Genomic DNA, 18,104 nt, shown 5'->3' with positions numbered 1-18,104 from the left:
AACTGGCCGGACCCAGTCACAGAGCCCCCCACCCCCACCCAAGGGGCCAGGGCGAGGGAGGACCGCAAATGGTGGGCCAGCAGCCCTGGCCCTGCCACATCCGGCCCCCAGGTCACCAGATGTCCCACGGATTCTCCTTCCTGCACTCAAGATGCAGCCCCTCCACCTCACCCCCTTGCCCCAGCCAGGAGGTGACTTGGCCCCACCCAGTTACGGCCCAGGGTCTCGGGGGGCTGTCCCAGCACCAGGGCCTGGTGGGGCTCCACTCGGCCCAGCCACTCGCGAGCTGGAAGGCCAGTCACCCGCCCGCGGGGAACAGGGACAGGGCGGCAGCAACAACACCCCTGCGGAGGGAGAACCACGGGGGACCAGCAGCCCCCGCCCCACAGCAGTGTTAGAGGCCTGCCAGGGGCCCCATCCTGGGCCAGGCTCCCCAGTCCTGGGTTCTCTGTGGCCCTTGGCTCTGCCCTGGGAAGGGTCTGCCCTTCTGTCTAACTGGTCACGCCTGATCATGGCATTGGCCAAGCCCTCTTTGGGGGCTGAACTGCTTCCTCGGCCTCTTCTCCACCAAGACCATTTTCAAGTCTCTAGTCACAAACTTTTTAGTCCCAGCCTCCTGGTTTCTTCGGCAGTGCAACTCTCAACAGCGCTGTGGTCCCCCAAGGTCCTGCCGTGGCCTCTGTGGGCGTGCAGCCACGCCCGAGGTGCCTGCTTCGCTCCCGCCCCCCTGGCCTCTCCCGGCCTTGCGAGGCTCAGAAGCAAGCCCTACAGTCTCACGGGAGCGACACCCACAGCTCGGTGTCGTCCTGCCACATGGTCCTGACTGATCTGCCCTCTGGGATGAGCAGGTGGCCTCTCACCCCCACGAGTCCCTGCGTTCCTGCCTTTCTCGATTCCTTTTCCTCCCAGCTTGCAAACCGGGCATGTGTTTTCAGGCTATCTCTCCCTCGTGGTATCTTGCCAAACGCAGCCTGTGACCAACACAGGCTGCCAGGGTTTCCCAACCTCTTCCACCAGACCTGTGAGTTATTTTGGACATCGTTTGCCTCATGGGTCGTCACGGTTGAGTTTTACCAAATGTTTTGTGGCTGCATACCACGGCTTCCAGGGATGGGCCCATGCCAGCCCCCGGCCTGCATCGTATGTCCTGATACAGCCTCACACCTATTCTGGGGCCGATGTCTGTGCTCTGGCAACAAACAGCTCTAAAATACCAACGTTTTATTTTATTTTATTTATTTTTTTAATTTATTTTTGGCTGCGTTGGGTCTTCGTTGCTGCGCGCAGGCTTTCTCTAGTTGCAACGAGCGGGGGTTACTCCTCATTGCGGTGCATGGGCTTCTCATTGCGGTGGCATCTCTTGTTGCGGAGCACGGGCTCTAGGTGCGCAGGCTTCAGTAGCTGTGGCTTGTGGGCTCTAGAGCGCAGGCTCAGTAGTTGTGGCGCACGGGCTTACTTGCTCCGTGGCATGTGGGATCTTCCCGGACCAGGGCTCGAACCCATGTCCCCTGTGTTGGCAGGTGGATTCTTAACCACTGCACCGCCAGGGAAGTCCCTAAAATACCAGTGTTTTAAATAACGAAGTTTTATCTCTCACTCGTGCCTGTGTCCCCTTCAGGCCAGGCGGGGGTGTGGGCTTCCTGTCTCTCGTTCCTCAAGGACCCATGCTGATGGACGAAAGCACCTCGTCAGAGATGGGGCTGTGAAGGGGCTCACACCAGCAGTCAGACGCGCTGGGGCCATGCGCCACGTCTGTCTGCTCCTGCCACGTGCATGGAGGTGGGGGTTTTCGGCCAGTGGCAGTACTGACCACCATAGGGGCTGAGGGCAGTGCTGGGAGACAGAACTTTCGGGACAGAGAGGGGAGCAGTCAGGCAGGAGAATTGGGCCGAGGAGGGTGATGTCCAGGATGGGGATGGGAGTGGCCGTGAGCATCGGATCTGCTGGGGCCAAGGAAGGCGGGGCAGCGAGGAGAGATGGTGTGTGGAGAGCTGACCCGTGAGGGTTTGTGTATAGAGCCCCGCGCTGCCTGGAGCCTCTCTGGAGTCCAGGTACGGGCGTCTCGAGTCCCTCAAGCCGTGTCCTGTGTGGTCCAGACTTGCCTTGGGGGCGCTTCTCTCCCCTCCCCCACTCTTACTGGGACTTACTGGAGGTAAGCCCCCATCTCTCAGGCCAGGTGCCTTGGGCAGAACTTCAGATGTAAACATGAGGCGAGTCAAGCACCCACCCAGGAGAGCACCAACCACGTGCTCAGCGGCCAACACTCCCCGGCCCAAGCGGACCCCCATGGAAGCAGGGCTGACAAAGTAACCAGACACAACTAACGTCTCAGCCACACGATGGCGGGGTGGGGGTGGTTTGAAATAAACCCTAAGACGGGAATAGGCACCTGTGAGATGACCAGGAGTCAAGAAAAAGAACCAGTCAGGGACCTTGGAAGTTTCTTAAAGGGACAACTTTTTAAATAAAAAAAAATGCAACCCGAGAAGAATGGTCACAGTGAAGACGGGACTCACGGACTGGAGCATCAAAGAGCCCTCCTCGCGTCAGCAAAGGCCTGACGAAGGGAAAGAACAGAGGAAGCGCGAAGCGGTAGGATTCGCCCAAGCCCCGGGGTCGTGGAAAGACTGGGCCGCACAAAGAAGCTCAGACTGATCAAGGCATCCTCGCTCTCAACACATCCGGGACTCCAGCCTCCTCTCCTTAGCCATTGCCCCCCTCTACCCACCATCAGACCTCCCCGGCCAGGCTGGGCCACCTAAGGCCGCCTCCCCCAGGCAGCCTCCCTAACCCACATCCCCTAACACAGGCTGTCCTTTCATCAAGAGGATTCTGACGGCAGCTGTTACGGGTTTTGTTTTTTGTTTTTTTCTTCACTTTCTCTCTAAATAATCACCAGATGCTGGGAGGGTGAAGGCCAAGCGCAGGGTGCGCCCTGAACACGGGCTGTGCCGAGGCTCCCACAGGGCTATAGCCCAGCATCCGGCAGGGGCTCTCAGCACAGGGCAGGGTGGAGAGCGCTACCGCCCACCCACCCAGGCCCAGATAATCCTTCCTTGTTCAAAAACGCACGAGCAAGCAGAGAGGAATAGAGGACGCGACGCCCGCAGTGCAGAAAATATCCCGCTTGGAACTCCGGTCACCTCAGAGCAGTGAAGTCAAGAAGAAATTACCTGTATTGTGTTCAAAATAAAACTTAAGAACACGTGACCACTTTGGAGCAGTAGTTAAGGGGGAAAGTCCTATCAGGAGCGTGTATTATTTTTAACAATGAGGTTAAAAAAAAAAACCCAAACAATCTAAAACATCACCGCAAAAGAATCCATTCCTCTGTCAGCAAGCAAAGCGACCTAGGCCTGCCTGGTTTCGGAACGCTGGCTCCGTCCCACGTATAGCTGTGGGGTCCTGGGCTGCCCCCTCCTCCCTTTGAAGTTAAGGTTCTTTGTCGTAAAATGGGACGGTAACACCTACCTCTGAGATGCGTGGGGATCATACAAACTCCGCGTCTCAGCGTTGTCAAGTGCATTTGACCCTTCAAGCCCTTAGGGGCGGGACCTTCCTCACTTCTGTTGAACTGATTGCGGGTTGCAGGAAAGAGACAGATGGCTTTGTTCCAGCCCTGCCTGGGGAGATTCCTTCAGCTGGAACCTCCAGACAGGGGCAGGGGAGAGACCCACGCTTCCAGGACGCACTCCCGCTCCGCTCCAGCGAAGACCGTCCCACAGGGAAACAGTCCACATTCGTGGCCCTCGCTGACGCCCCTCGGCCCAGGCCCAGCCTTGTTTCTCACGTAATCCTCAGCCCACCCCAGGGTCTCTGCAGCTGGAGACGGGCCCAGAGAGCAGCTGGGACAGCCGCCCAGCAGGGCCAGGTTTCCAGTGATTCTTGCTCAGGTGACCTCAGGGTGCTCCTGGCTCGGGGGCCCTGGACTACTGCTCTGCGTGCCCCCGGCCCCGGGGGGCGGACACCCGTGCTCCCACCGTCTCTCGGTGCTCAGAGGCCAGAGTCAGCTCTGGGATGTGCGCGGTGGAGGCTGGTCCTGTGCACCCAGGGCCTTGCTAAGGTAGGGGACCTCCCACCTGTCCCGTCCCCTGAGGAGGAGAGTCCCGGAGAGAAGGGCTTGCTCAGAGGGACAGCCGCCCCACCGCCCACAGGCCCGGGACACGAGTCAGCCTCGGGCTGCCTGGGGTCGGGCACGTGGCCTTCACTGTTCTGCGGGCCTGAAACTGCCTTGCAATTCAGACGCATCAATGCAACTGAGAACGTGTCTCAAGAGCTTCCTCACCTGAGGGGCCCGAGGCCAATCCTTCTGCAGCTCTACGGGGCCTCCCCATGTCCCACTTGTAACCGTCAAACAGCGCTATGACATGGAGCTGGTGTTCCCGCCTTACAGCGAGGGCCCTGAGGTCAGACTTTAAATAACTGCCCATCCCGGGACCTGCGGTTGTGGAGACGGGTTGTGCACCAGCAGCCCCCAGAACACCTCCTCATTTTCCCACCCCAGGCTGCCTCCGTCGCCTCCTGATACCCCAAGCCAGAGGCTCCACTCTGCACAGGGCTGGGGGGTGGGCCCAGGAGGGAGCGGGGACTCCTAATTAGCCAAGGGGTCAGCTCTGCACCCAGAGGTGGGGAAAGGCACCACAGGGCTTGTGGGGTAAGTGTGGCCCAGGAGGAGCTGTGCCCGCAGGCCGACAGGAAAGATGCCTTCATGCCGTCTCGGTGTTGGTCACAAACCAACACTGCAGGCCTGGGCTGCTGCCTACCCAGCACCAACTGTCTGCTGGCCCCTTCTCTGGGCGTGGGCCCAGCTCTGGACACCGACATGCCCACAGGACACTGCCTGCTCTCCAGAGCTTGCAAGCCTGGGTAAGTGGCACAGCAGAGGCCCCCACTTAGAGTCCAGATCCTGGACTGGCCCCAGCCCGCTGCTCACCACCCCAGCGTGTTACCTGGAGCAGACCAGTCTCCCAACACCCCAGGTCAGGGAAGTTTCTCTTAGTCCTTCAGGACACCCACATGAAGCAGGGCCCAGGCCATTCCTGACTCCATCCAGCTACGGTGCAGCCTCCAGCCTGCCATAAACATCTTCTGGGAGAGTCAGCACCACGGGGGCAAGGGTCATGAAATGAGCATCCCAGAGAGAGATGTCAGACGATGCGGTTACTCCCCTCTCTAGAACCTCAGCAGAGATGAGGACCCTAGGCCTCCAAACCCCCCCGTATCATGCCACCACCAACAGCTGCTCCTCATGCAGGCCTTGCTGGGCCTCTCAGAGGGAGAAGCCGCAGCTGTCACAGCAACTGGGGGCTCTGGAGCAAGAACGCCGGGGCAGGGGCTCCTGGACCAGGCTCCGTTTCTCATCAGCATGGATCAGACTGCAGAAGGGCTTCGATCTGACCACCCTTCCTATCTGGGAGGCTGGGCAAAAGCGGCCTGCGGATACAAAATCTGAGAAGCTCTAGTAGGTATCAGAGAGCTGTCCTAGAAGGATTGTGCCCCACCCCACCCCATCTCCTCCCCTGTGCGGCCCTCTGTGAAGGCTCCAGCCACAGTGAAGCAGGCTTGGAGAGGCAGTCAGAGAATAAGCCTCTGGCTGGCTGCCTGCCTTCCTTCCTAGGAATGGGGACGGGGAAGGGCAGGCTCCTGCAGCAAAGGTGAATCCTTGAGCAGATCCTTAAGTCACTGCCCTCACCAACCCGCAGCACTGAGCGGCCATGAGCTACAACCGCAACTCCAGCGGGTCACTGTGCAGCCCACCAGCACCGGATGCCCGGCCATCTGGGGACCCGGAGGATGCTCCAGCCTCATCGCCTGCCCGGCTCAGGATCTAGCGCGTCTGATCCCAGCCTGCCCTGAGACAGCCTCCCAGGCCTGGGTAGGCCCTCCCGGGGCCGTAACATTCCCCAGGACCCCAGCACACAACCACAACAGTGGCGGACACCACACGGTCCCTGACGGCCCACAGCTCCCCTTCCCGAGTCTCTCATTGGCTCTCCCGACACCAGGTGGCCGGACCCACCGCCCCCGCCGGAAGAAGTGCATTCTGGAGGCAGCACGGCATGCTGGGACCTGTAGTTCGTGGCCCGACCTCGGCCGAGACTGCCTCTCTGGTCCCTTCAGCCTCAGGAGGCAGTCCTGACGCCCCGACCCGAACCACACCGGCCCGAGGACAAGACGCTGCCGGCTTCCCAGGTGTGAGTCTCCGCTGAGACACCTTCGAGCCCCCCGGCCCTGGAAAGAGAAGTGCAGCCAAGGCGACTAACCGGCTTCGCTGGAGCCTAGCTAGAGAGCCACGCCCCCTGGGGGCTGGGAATCTGGCGCGGACTTCCCAACGCTCGAGTGGGATTGGGCCGTTCTGTCATGTGATCAGGGGCTACGCGCCTGGTTGGCTGCAGCCTAGATCGACGGTTACCGGGGCGACGGAGCGGGCGGGCACCGGGGCTGGGTGGTACTGTGGGTCCAGCGGGGCTGGGGGGCCGGGCCGGACGGGGGAGGCGCGAGGCAGGCGGGACCGCGGCCGGTTCGCGCTCCCTCCGGGGCTGCGCGCCCCCTCGGCTGCGCTCGGCACCGGGGCGCGGGCAGCAGATGGGAGCTTGGGGTGCCCAAGATGCGGGCGCCGGCCAGGGAGCTCTTCCGGGACGCTGCCTTCCCGGCCTCGGACTCCTCGCTCTTCTCCAGCTTCTCCACGCCGCTGGCCCAGTTCCGGGAGGAAATCACGTGGAGGCGGCCCCAGGTGGGGCAGGGGGGCGCGCGGGTCTCACGGGTCTCGCGCCAGGCCTCCAGGCGCTCCTTCCTGCAGGGGTGCGAGCGCGGCGGCCGCGGTTAGCCGGGGCTGGATGCACGACGGTCGGCAGGGTCTGCCGCCGCTGTCCTCCTGAGTGGGCTGCCAGGCCCCCTCCCCAGCCCACTCGGGGTGTGCTGGACCCGAGTTTACGGCCCCTCCTTGCGAGAGCTCTGTTCAATAGGAGATTCAAGCCACAGCGAGAGGGGCGTTTTAACAGACGCAAACTCAGCCCCACTTGCGTCTGCTTTGAAGAGCTTCCAGTCTGCATGGCTCTTCTGGCCACAAGCGGTCTCGTTCTGTTTCTCATTATGTTCTGGAAGGGCCAGGCTGAGCCTACAAAGCAAAGCCGTTTTGCTCTGCGCGTTCCTGTCTCGGACCTCGTGCACTTGCACTTTCAGATGTAATTATTTCAAGGTGGCAGTTTAGGGGGATGCTCCGGCCTAGTGCTATGCTGGTATCTTTAGAAATGGTGTATCAGCTGAATAAGACTGTCCAAGGAACCGTCTCTCCCTGAGTGTATGCAGTCTTAGTGGGGACATCTGTGTGCACCAGCCCTGGAAGAAGGCCAGACCTGGCTCTGCCTGTTGAGGTGCTTTCCGTGGGCAGCACTGAGAGGGCCTGTTTGGCATGGAGGTGCCAAGGGCCAAAGAGCCTGACCGGCCGTGCCGGTGGAATTTGGGTTAAAAAAAAGTGTGGGGGGTGGATTTTAGGGACAATGGGAGGCCATTAGAAGTAGAGGAGTGATTCGATTTGATTTACGTTTTAAGAAGCTCACTCTTACTGCCAGGTGTGAAATGGATTGTTGGGGCAAGAATGAAAGTGGCCATTGCAGTAGTCCCGGAGAAAGATGAAGGAGCTCAGATTAGTGTGACAGCCGTTGGGATGGGGCTTTGGAGTGGATGGATTTGAGAGATATTTTGGAGGGGGGCTTGATAGGTCTTAGTGACCGATTGGAAACTAGAGCTGGGTTCGTGGTGGTCAGGAAATGGGAAGAGAAACTTATATTTACATAACACTCATTATATGCCAGTAAAGGCTACAGGTATTCTGTGTGCACAGAATTTATGCCCTTGATTTTATTTGGTCCACCTAATAATTCTATAAGGTTGGTACTTGTATCTCCATTTTACAGACCAGGAAACCAACATTAAGTCAAAAGGTTGCCCAAGGTCTCAGGACTAAGAAGTGGCAGAGGTAGGTCTGAGACCCGTTTGTCTTAGTGACCGATTGGAAGTAGATGTCAGGATGAAAGAGGGACCAAGAATGACTTCTAGATTTCTAGCCTGAGCACCTGGGGGATGATGGTCCCGGTTGCTGTGCTGGGGAAACTGGGAGGTGGGGGAGAGCTAGGGGTGGAAATGTAGGCTTGGGTTTTGCTCTCACAGGTTCAAGCGGAGCTGACAGTAGGCAAGTGGATATGAGAGTCGGGAGCTCAGGAAGACCTGGCCTAGATGCTCCACTGGGAGCTGGGACTGTAACAGATGGCTTACTGTCCAGGGTCTGGAAGGGTATCTCAGGAGGAAGTATGGGCAGAGAAGAGGCGGCTTGGAACCGAGCCTTGAGGAACCGCAGGTGCCTTGACAGGTAGACTTGAGAAGTGGCAAGCAGCGAGGGGAAAGGACAGCCAGAAGCCCTTGGAATCATGGAAGCCAGGAGGGGACTGCCGGGGTTGGGGGCAGCCACTGCTCTGATGCTGCCGAGTGTTGGGAAAGACAAGAACAGAGGATGCCCGTTGGAGGTGACGACACAGAGGTGACATTGATAAAAGCAGTTTGGGGGGCATGGCTGGCTCAGAAGCAACGAGGTGTGGCAAGGAGCCAGAGGGAGGAAGTAGGGGCAGCAGCTCTTTCGAGAAATCGGTCAGTGATGGGCCTAGAGAGGAAATAGTGCCCAGGGACAGCATCTTAGAGAAGAGGAGACATCCTCTCCCATGCCTTATGCTGGTGGGATCCTCCCTGCAGAGAAGGAAGGAAGCGGGGATCGTGGGAGGGACCAGATACTGAGGGCAGGAATGGGGTCAGGTCAGGGGGCTTCTGATGGAGCATCAGGTGTGGCCATCCGCTCAGAGGGGCGAGGGTGTTTTGAGAAGAGAAGGAGGAAGGAGAAGGGGTAAACTAGTCAGGAGTGTGGAAAACTGAGCCTTTTAGAGAAACAGTATAGAGGACCCACAAATTCATACTTGCCTGTATGAATTTAAAGTGAAACCGTTTTCTAGACCAACCGTTTTATGAAAGGCAGGGTAGGATTCATCCAGAGTTGGGAGTTTTGCCAATTAAGGAAGGTGGACAGAGACAGGGACCCTGGAATCTTAAGTTGGATGCGATGATCTGAAGCCAGGAGGGGCTGACGGATACTGGCTGCAAGAAGCCAGCTGCTTCCCGTCCCCTCTTAGGCAATGTGGATGACCAGAAAAGCTCCTCCCCAGCCCCTGTCACATAGATCCTGTGTTCTTAGTTTTAAAGCTAGCCACAGGCATGAAGTAATTCTGGACGATTTTCTTTATTTCAGGAAATCTGCGCCACACCCCAGCTGTTTGCAGATCGCGCTCAGGAAGGACAGGTGAAGCAAGGGCTGCTAGGGGACTGCTGGTTCCTGTGCGCCTGCGCCGCCCTGCAGAAGAGCCAGCACCTCCTGGACCAGGTGTCTGCCACAGCGCGGCTTCCCCTCCGGCCCTTGCTTCCTGTCTGCCCGCGTTGGAAGGAAGCAGGAGGCAGCCAAGCTCTTGCCCTGTGGGACTCGGCCCTCGGGGGCTCCGAGGCGCAGATGCAGTGACCCCCTCCCGCAGGGGCCAGCAGGGCTGCTTTCTGCCCTGCTCTGCCATCTCCCGAGCCCTGGGTCAGGCAGGCATTTGGAATAAAAAGACAAACGTGCCAGCCAGGCGTCGGGGGAGGTGGAATCCTTTGCGCGACGGGAGGGTACCGTTCCGCACGGTCGCGCTCTGCTCGGGATGCTGGGAGCGCGCCGCGTGGTGGCTTCTCTCACCATCTCCTTTTGCCTCTCCCCACGCGCGGCAGGTCTTTCCTCCGGGACAGCCGAGCTGGCTCGACCAGACGTACCGCGGCTCCTTCACCTGTCGAGTTTGGCAGTTTGGACGCTGGGTGGAGGTGACCATAGATGACCGTCTGCCTTGTCTTGCAGGGAGACTCTGCTTCTCCCGGTGCCAGAGGGAGGATGTGTTCTGGCTTCCCTTACTGGAGAAGGTCTACGCCAAGTACGCACGCTGCGGGTGGAGGGGCCGGGCCAGGCGGGCTGGGGGCCTGGGAAGCACATCTGCTCGCCCTGGGCTGCAGCATCCTTGTCAGCAGCTAGGGTCTGGTGGCCAGTCCTGGGTGGGGCGACCCGTCCAGAGACAGAGACTCTGAGACTTGGCCTGTGGTTTGCTGTCCCCTCTGCCCACTCCCTCTTTCCCTGCCCTCATTTCAAAGTCGGGCATGAAGGCCTCGCCTCCAGAAAGAGGGTGTGTGTTTTCCTCTCTCTTTCCTCAAACCCAAGCGAGAGAAATGTCTCCGTCTATCTGTGTCACCACTGGGGACAGGCGGCCTCTGTGCAGGTTGCTGGGAAGGAATGAGGCCACCGAGGTACCATGCTCGTTTATCGTAGTCCTGAGACCAAGGACTTCCTCCCCGAGTGTGCTGATGGCCGTGCTGAAAGGCGCTGGGCCCGTAGGCAGGCCTCCGCGGTGGGAGTGAGCCCTCCACTGCTGCCGCTGGCGGGGCCGAAGGCCTTGATCATGAGAGACGCAGGAGTGAGAGCTCACAGCCTCCGTGCCCGCCTCCCGCTGGTGCCCCACAGGGGCAGAGGCCGCAGGGCACTGCGGGGTGCTGTCCCGTATGGCCTTGGAGGCGAGCTTGTGTCTGGACTTGGTGAGGACAGGGTGGGAGGGAAAGAGGCGAGGAAAGAGAGGCGATTGAGGTGGGTAGAAGGCAGACCACAGGGGACAGGAGAGGGGCAGGGGGCCTGGTACCGGAGCCTCACGCCTTCCTGGCTGTCTCCCCAGGGTCTACGGGTCCTATGAGCACCTGTGGGCGGGACAGGTGGCTGACGCCCTGGTGGACCTCACTGGTGGCCTGGCCGAAAGGTGGAACTTGAAGGACATGGCAGGAGCCAGCGGCCAGCAGGACAGGCCCAGGGGCGCGGAACGCAGGACTTGTCGGCAGCTGCTCAGCCTGAAGGACCGCGGTCTGCTGAGCTGCTCAGTGCTCAGCCCCAGAACAGGTAGGCGGGAGCGGGCGGCGGCATGGCAGGCCTGCACACCTGAGCCCTCTCGGCCTCCTGTACAGAGCTTTTTACTGTGGTCCTAGATGGGCTAAGCGGAAAGGAGGACCTTCGGAACTGGTGTCTGAGTGTGTGACCTTCCCTACTGACCGTCCTTCTCTGGAGGGAAGTGTCCCCTTTTCCCTTGACCAGGGCTTGCTGCCATGGGGAGGCGGGAGCCTGTATTGGGGTCGCTGGGAACCAGGTGGCGGCACCATCTCTGGCCCAGCTGGTAACCTGGCAAAAGCGACAGTCAGGTTTTCACTTTAGTAATATACCTGCTCATTGAAAGAAATCCGTTGAAAAAACAAATCACTCAGACTTGACTACTTTTGACTTTTTAGTCCCTTCTCAGTTTTTTTTCAAAAAGATGTATATGTTTTATATTCTGTATCATATGCCATTATCTGTGTTGCTGTGTAAACTTTGTCAACGTCTTACGTTATCAGTGTGTCTGCTGCACTCTTCTTAACTCTTCCCTTGATGTTGGGTATTCAAGGTCTTTCCATTTTATGCTATTATAAATAGCACTGCAGTGGATATCTTTATGCATAATTGTTTTCACATTTACGGTTATTTTCCTAACGGGCTTTTTGTCCAAAGAATAAGAACATCAAAATAAACTGCCACGTGTTGGCCGTCGCGCTGCCCGGCGGCGCGCGAGCGTTAGTGCAGCCCCGGGCTGGTTTGCCCACCTGCAGGCCTCAGGGTGGGGCTGGGGAAGCACACTTCGGGGGTGAGGGGAGCCCACAGAGTGCTGTGCTGGGACGCTGTGCGAGACACTGCCTCAGAGGGTGGCCTGTGTAGCATCAGCTGCCCCCAGGGTGGGGTAGGACTAACTCTGGGCACTTCAGGCTTTGGGGGAGCCCACAGGCAAAGATGGAGAGCAGCTGGAGCCCACCGAAGTGGCAGGGGGCTGGGGACGTGGGCGGGACACCCAGAGTGGCGGCTCCAGTGCCTTTCTAAGCAAAGCACTTAAAGACATTCCAGGAGTTTCTTCTCCTGTCTGGACCGCCACCCGCCCACCAGTCTCTGCTTGGCCCCTTCACTTCTGCGCCTGTCTGTCCCAAGGCCTCTGGCCACGTGGAGGGTCTCCCGCGGGCCTCCAGCCCTCCCCACCGGTTTCTGCTCAGACACTACCTGGTGCCCCTGACACCTTAGCAGGCCTCGCCGAGAAGAGGTTTCTCTAGTTTCTGGCGTCACAGACCCGCCCGTGACCGTGCTGGGAGCAGCCCTTTTGAGAACCTCCCTCATCATCCTCAACGAGGGCCGAGGCCCAGAGAAGGGAGTGACTCGGCCACTCCGGAGCTGACTTGTCGGCAGCGATCAGGAAAGGAGCCCCTGGTGGCCCGCGGGGACCCGGGTGCCTGTGCAGCTGCGGTTGAGTGGGCTGGGGCGTCCCAGGGAAGGAGGCGGACCTGTGTATCTGCTCGGTTTGAGGACTTCCTGGCTGTCCCTCACCCAGGTACCAGGGCGCTGGGGGAGTTTCATGCTTTCATTGTCTCGGACCTGCGAGAGCTCCGGGATCGGGCTGGTCAGAGCATCCTGCTGCTGCGGATTCAGAACCCCTGGGGCCGGCGGTGTTGGCAGGGGCCCTGGAGAGAGGGGTGAGTGCGGCGAGGTGCACTCTGGGTCATTGCGCTGGTCTTGCTGGGGGAGGGGTGCGGGGCCCGAGGGGCAGCCCAGAGTCGCCTTGACCGCGTGTGCGCCTGGTGTCCGAGGCCGGGCCGTGGTCAGGACAGGGTTTGGTTGCTCTCCTGCTCGTGGGCCACCGTGCTCTGTGCTCGGCCCCAGATGGCCTGTTGAGGCAGCCTCAGTGCTGGGCCCTGCGACCCAGGCGCCCGGGGCGGTCGGGGCCTGTCCTGGGTCAGGGGCACCCACGGACTGGTGGATGCCTTGCCGGGCTGCGGGCGACAGACCCACGGAACGCCTGCACCCAGTCATCAGCTCAGCGTCAAGACCTGGCCCAGGGCCGCTGCCCTTCGCCGGCCCAGGGTCGCAGGGCGGGACCAGCATCCCCACCCCCACCCCGCCCTGCCACCTGCCACCCCCGTCATCCGCTCAGCAGGCGGGAGGCCTCGGCTGAAGGGAGGTTCCTTCCAGGGGTGAAGGGTGGAACCGGGTGGAGTCCACGGCCCAGTCTGAGCTGCTGTCACAGCTCCAGGAGGGGGAGTTCTGGGTGGAGGAGGATGAGTTTCTGCGGGAGTTTGACGAGGTCACCATCGGCTTCCCCATCTCGGAGGCTGGCCACCTGCAGAGCCTCTGCTCAGGTAAGGAAGGCCTGCGCCCTGGGGGAGGCCTCGTGGCTCGCAGTGGCCCGGACGACTGGCCTCTGACGTCCGGGGCTGAGCAGGCCCCGCGTCCCACCGCGGGGTGCCTGGTTGCCCCTTGGCTTCTCTTCAGGGCGGAGCGGTGGCTGCACCCCCACCTGCCCTGGGGGGACAGGTGGCGGGGTGGGGGGCCCCTGCTCGTGCAGGGAGCAGGAGGGGGACCCCGTCCCTGCAGCTGACGTGGGGGTCGCCACCCAGGAAGGGCGCTGTGCCACACTCAGGAGCTGCCCGGGGCCTGGGTCAAGGGCCAGTCGGCGGGAGGCTGCCGGAACTACAGTGGCTTCCCCAGCAACCCCAAGTTCTGGCTGCGGGTCTGCGAGCCCAGCGAGGTATACATGGCCGTCCTGCAGAGACCGCGGCTGCGCACGGCGGGCCACCCAGGCAGGGACTACCAGGCCGTGGGCCTGCACATCTGGAAGGTAACCCACCCGGGCCTGGCACCCCGCTCTGTGGGATGCAGGCACAGGGGTGAGGAGGCCTGAGCCCCAGGAGCCCCCGACGTGCCCCTCGCCCCGCCCCGGCTGTGTTCCCACAGACCCCGCTCAGATCTGAGTCCACAGGACTCACCTCCCTCCGCCTAGCCCAGGGTGTGCCCTTTGGCCAAAGGCAAGCTACACAGAAGCAGCCGTTAGCAGAGCTGGCAGAGGTGTTAGGAGGGCTGCTGGGGGCAGCCCCGGACCTCCCTACAGAACAGGGATGGGGTTGTTGTGCTCTCGTGGGTTGTCTGAGGTACCCTCGTACCTCAGGGTGGAGGTACGTGGAGACCCCTGTCCTGCTCTCCGAGGGGACACCTGGTGGCCGACAGAGGACCGCGCTGCCCGTTGGCTCGCCCAGTTGCTTGGTTGTTAACCCTGTGTGTCCTGACGGGGTCTGACAGCTCACATCACACTGTTCCCCGTCTCTGTGCGGCCACGGCCTGCCTGGTGTTGCTTTCCTCGTGCAGAAACTGCTAGCAAGCGTTTGCCTGGCAGTCCCCAGGTTGCATCAGCCTCCTGCCTTTGCAGGCGCGGCCCTGTCTGGATTTGTCTGTCTCCTCCCGGAGCAGAGGAGGACTTGCAGGCTCCCATGTGGGATGGAGTCACTGACCCCAGGGCTGAGGGGAAGGCCCGGGTTCACCGGGGTGCGGGGGACCCGTAGACCTGGGTGCTTCGAGGGGGGCCCTTCTGTGACGGGTGCACACGGGCCTCCCCTGCAGGTGGAGAAGCGGCGGGTCAGCCTGCCCAAGGCCCTGTCTGCGCCCCCCGTGGCGGGCACCGCATGCCACGCGTACGACCGCGAGGTCCACCTGCGCTGTGAGCTCGCCCCGGGCTACTACCTGGCCGTGCCCAGCACCTTCCTGAAGGACGTGCCAGGGCGGTTCCTGCTCCGGGTCTTCTCCAGCGGGAGAGTCTGCCTCAGGTGAGGGTGGTGGGCAGGCCGGGGACTGGGGCAGGGCCGCGTGAGTGTGCGCCACGGCCGCCTCCTGTGCTTCTCTCCCCGGCAGCGCCATCCAGCCGGCAGCCCAGAGCGCTGTCCCCCGGGAGGTCCTGCCCATGGGCGAGTGGGAGACCGTGAGGCTGCGGGGCTCCTGGAGAGTCGGCCGGACGGCGGGGGGCAGCCGGAACTTTGCCTCCTACCCCACCAACCCCCGCTTCCCCCTCTCGGTGCCGGAGGGCGCGGGCCCCCGCTGCGTCCGCATCACCCTGCGCCAGCACTGCCGTGACCACGAGGGCCTCCCCATCGGCTTCCACGTCTTCCAGGCAGGCGCCCCTGCTCCCGGGCGTCTGGGTGGGGTGAGCCGGGGTCGGGCAGAGAGGCCCCCGGGGTCTGTCCGCGTCATCCAGTCACACACAAGACTCATTTCTATTCCTAAAGTCCATAGCTCACTGGGGGTCACGGCTCAGCTCAGGCAGCCCCTCGTCCACTCGCCCGGGCTCAGAACCACTGGACACTTGTGTCCTGAGCTGCCCCCAGCACTGCACCTGCAGCCGGGAGGCCCGACAGGGCGCAGAGGGTGCCGTTGTCCAGCAGGAGCCGCCCTGAAGCCGCGTGAATCCTCCCCGCCCCAAACCCCGTGGCTGAGTCTGGAACCAGCGAGGGCCTGGGCTCTGGGGACCAGCAGGAAAGGGACGGAGGGGAGGCCCACACCCGCTGAGACGTGACGGATGGTCGCGCCACCGAGTGAGGGTCTTCTGATCAGAAAGAGAAGACAGAGCTGGGGGTAGGAGCTGAGAGCGAGGCCGAGGTACAGGGCCGCATCCCAGGCAGCAGGAGGGTGGGGCGGCCTTCGGGAGCTCGGGGAAGTGCGCCAGTTGCCCCCGCAGAGGAGAGGCTGCCTCCCGGGCTCACGTGGGCATGGGTGGCAGGAGACCGTGGAGGCCAGGCGAGGGCCAGGGCGTCACAAACGCCGCCCCGAGCGCCTTCCCCGGCCTCAGTCAGCTCTTCCTCTCCCAGCACGTGAACAGGATGCACCTAGCGACGTGTAGCTGGAGAAGGCGGGGAGGTGAAGTGCTAGAGGTCAGAGGTCACAAACCCAGATCCCATGGTGAGGCGTGGCTCCCCTGCTCCTTCTGGGGACCCCGCTTCAAGATGGGCTTGGACAGTGGCAGGTGCCCGAGGACGGCATGGGCTGGAGGATGGCCCGGAGCTGTGCCGTCAGGGGCCCGTCATGGGGCTGGGCACGCTTAGCCTGCGGTGCAGACGACGTGGGGGAGCGGAGGGTTGGCTCTTCTCTGAGAAGGTTCTGTGCCCTCAGGATCCCAACGGCTGAGGACGTACTCTGGTGCCTCGCTCCACCGCAGGCCACCCCTGGGGTACCCCCCCGGCGCTTCGAAAAAAGTGCCGGTGCCGGGGCCAAAGAGATGAGTCCTGGGGCAGGGGCTTGCGCAGTGGGGGCCTCCTGGTGCCCTGGGTCTTAATTCCCCCACCCAGCTCCTCCCAGCGGCCACCCTGAAGGCTGGGCTGTGCCCTGGGACACGAGGTGCCCTGGTCTCTTCCCCTGAGAGCCCCAGGCAGAGCTTCTCGGGGCCCAGAAGCTGGGGCTGCAGTGACAGTCGCTGAAGGATGTGAGGGCGGGCCTTCTGCTGGTCCCCAGGCTGCGGCCCTCGGGTGGTGGGGCCCCGGTGAGTGGCGAGTCCAGCTTCGGGGGCCTGGCATGTGTGACGGGGTCCAAGCAGACTGCACTGGGCTGCTCCCGACCCAGGGCAGTGCTGCCTGGGAAGGGAGCGAGGCCAAGGCTGAGACAGGGGACTTGCCTTCGCCGTCCTGGCGGACACAGCCGATTCGGTCCGCCCACGGGCAGGCCGCCCGGTCTGAGCCCAGGCCTCCCCCAGGTCCCAGCGGACGGCGGGGGCCAGGATGCGCCCTCCTTGCTGCTCCAGGAGCCTCTGCTAAGCTGTGTGCCGCACTGCTACGCCCAGGAGGTCAGCCGGCTCTGCCACCTGTCCGAGGGGACCTATTGGATCGTGCCCTCCACCTACCTGCCAGACACAGAGGGGGCCTTCACAGTGACCGTAGAGACCAGAATAGACAGGTGGGGCGCCGGGGCCGTGTGTGGGTGTGTGTGTGTGTCGGTCGGGGGGCCGTGGTCCTCAGCATCTTAGCGCCCCTGGTTCTCTCCCACCTGTCGCACACACCCCAGCTCTCACTGTGCTGGCAGAGCCCAGAGGCCTGTGGGAGGAGAGTGCGCTGTCTAGAGAGCAGACGGGCCTGGAGCGTGGCTGCCTCTCCAGGTGCGCGGGGAGGGACCCAGAGGGGTGAGCGCGGTGTCTTCTCCCACAGGCGCTCCATTCACAGCCAGGAGATGCTGGGGCAGCTCCTCAAGGAGGTATGTATGGGGCCTGGGAGGGCCCAGCTCACTCTGCTTTGGGGCCTCCTGGTGCCCTGTGTCTTAATTCCGCTGCCTAGCTCCTCCCAGCGGCCACCCTGAAGGCTGGGCTGTTCCCTGGGACACGAGGTGCCCTGGTCTCTTCCCCTGAGAACCCCAGGCAGAGCTTCTCGGGGCCCAGAAGCTGGGGCTGTCGTGACAGCCCCTGGAGGACGTGAGGGTGGGCCTTCACCCCTCGAACCAGGGCAGTGCCGCCAGCCCTCGCCATCTCCTCCCGCAGGCCTCCTTCGTGGCAGTGATGAAAGCCTAACCGGGTGATCCTGTGTGTCGGCTCTGGTGACCAGGGGTCTGAGGGGCTCCCAGTGGCCCACACGCCAGGGCCGCGGCGGCCGGCCTGAGCGGGTCCTGGCAAAGAGCCCCCGTCCCTGCAGGTGCTGCAGGAAGGGCAAGAAAAACTCAGGGTGGGCACCTTCGTTCCATGCCGCTGAGCCGACAGAGCCTCCCTGAGATCCTCCACGCCCTGTCTCCCTGGCCCCGGAGAGAGGCCTTACGGCGCGTCGGGACAGATCTTGTTTAAAACTATTTATTAGAAACGTTTTTAGGATGTAACTTTATAAATAAACATCAGTACTGAGCAGCTTCCGGCTGGCTCCTGGTTTAGGTAGCCAGCGGCTTCATTGGCTGTCACTGGGGGAGCAGGTGTGGGGCTCCCGCCTGGCTGCTGAGACACGGGGGGTGACCAGGTGGCCCGAGCGGTGCAGGGCTGGTGTAGGGAAGGAGGAGGTGGGTAGTGAGAGAGAAAATTGGAGGGGCGGCACACAGCAGTCTGCAAGTGGCTGAAGCGGCATGCTGCCATCAACTCCCCGTCCATGCTGGGCCCCCCACCTGGCTGCCTTCTAGTCATCTGGTCTACCAGCCGACGGGCTCTGGT

General features: G+C 62.0%; 1 protein-coding gene and 1 long non-coding RNA gene across 10 annotated transcripts; one reads left to right on the top strand and one right to left on the bottom strand.

The window, feature by feature from the left end:
- Positions 1-2,437: 2,437 nt before the first annotated feature.
- Positions 2,438-6,340, bottom strand: LOC113625799 (uncharacterized). 3 transcript variants are annotated; one of them, XR_003434876.1, is made up of 3 exons: positions 4,286-6,340; positions 3,472-3,623; positions 2,438-3,173 (listed from the first exon to the last, which is right to left on the bottom strand). It is a non-coding gene; the product is annotated as an uncharacterized LOC113625799 (long non-coding RNA). The 3 variants fall into 3 exon arrangements; XR_003434875.1 differs by having other exon boundaries at positions 2,438-3,623; positions 4,286-4,438; positions 4,950-6,340; XR_003434872.1 differs by having other exon boundaries at positions 2,438-3,623.
- Positions 6,341-6,466: 126 nt separating this feature from the next.
- Positions 6,467-17,810, top strand: CAPN10 (calpain 10). Of its 7 annotated transcripts, XM_027116668.1 has the most exons (13): positions 6,467-6,733; positions 9,293-9,424; positions 9,799-9,995; positions 10,782-10,999; positions 12,504-12,645; positions 13,142-13,308; positions 13,567-13,787; positions 14,564-14,766; positions 14,852-15,107; positions 15,802-15,892; positions 16,680-16,879; positions 17,128-17,173; positions 17,454-17,810. In XM_027116668.1, the coding sequence occupies exons 1-13, from the start codon at positions 6,608-6,610 to the stop codon at positions 17,489-17,491; spliced, it is 2,037 nt and encodes a 678-aa protein (XP_026972469.1). In that variant the 5' UTR covers positions 6,467-6,607; the 3' UTR covers positions 17,492-17,810. The 7 variants fall into 7 exon arrangements, 6 of the variants coding, with proteins under 6 accessions (XP_026972469.1, XP_026972495.1, XP_026972479.1 ...); XM_027116694.1 differs by lacking the exon at positions 15,802-15,892; XM_027116678.1 differs by lacking the exon at positions 15,802-15,892 and having other exon boundaries at positions 14,852-15,140.
- Positions 17,811-18,104: the final 294 nt, after the last annotated feature.

Source organism: Aethalodelphis obliquidens, unplaced genomic scaffold (genome assembly GCF_003676395.1).
Source record: "Aethalodelphis obliquidens isolate GAN/ISIS:26980383/991018 unplaced genomic scaffold, ASM367639v1 scaffold2, whole genome shotgun sequence".
NCBI classification, from domain to species: domain Eukaryota; kingdom Metazoa; phylum Chordata; class Mammalia; order Artiodactyla; family Delphinidae; genus Aethalodelphis; species Aethalodelphis obliquidens.
This window is presented reverse-complemented; position numbering and strand designations above follow the sequence as displayed.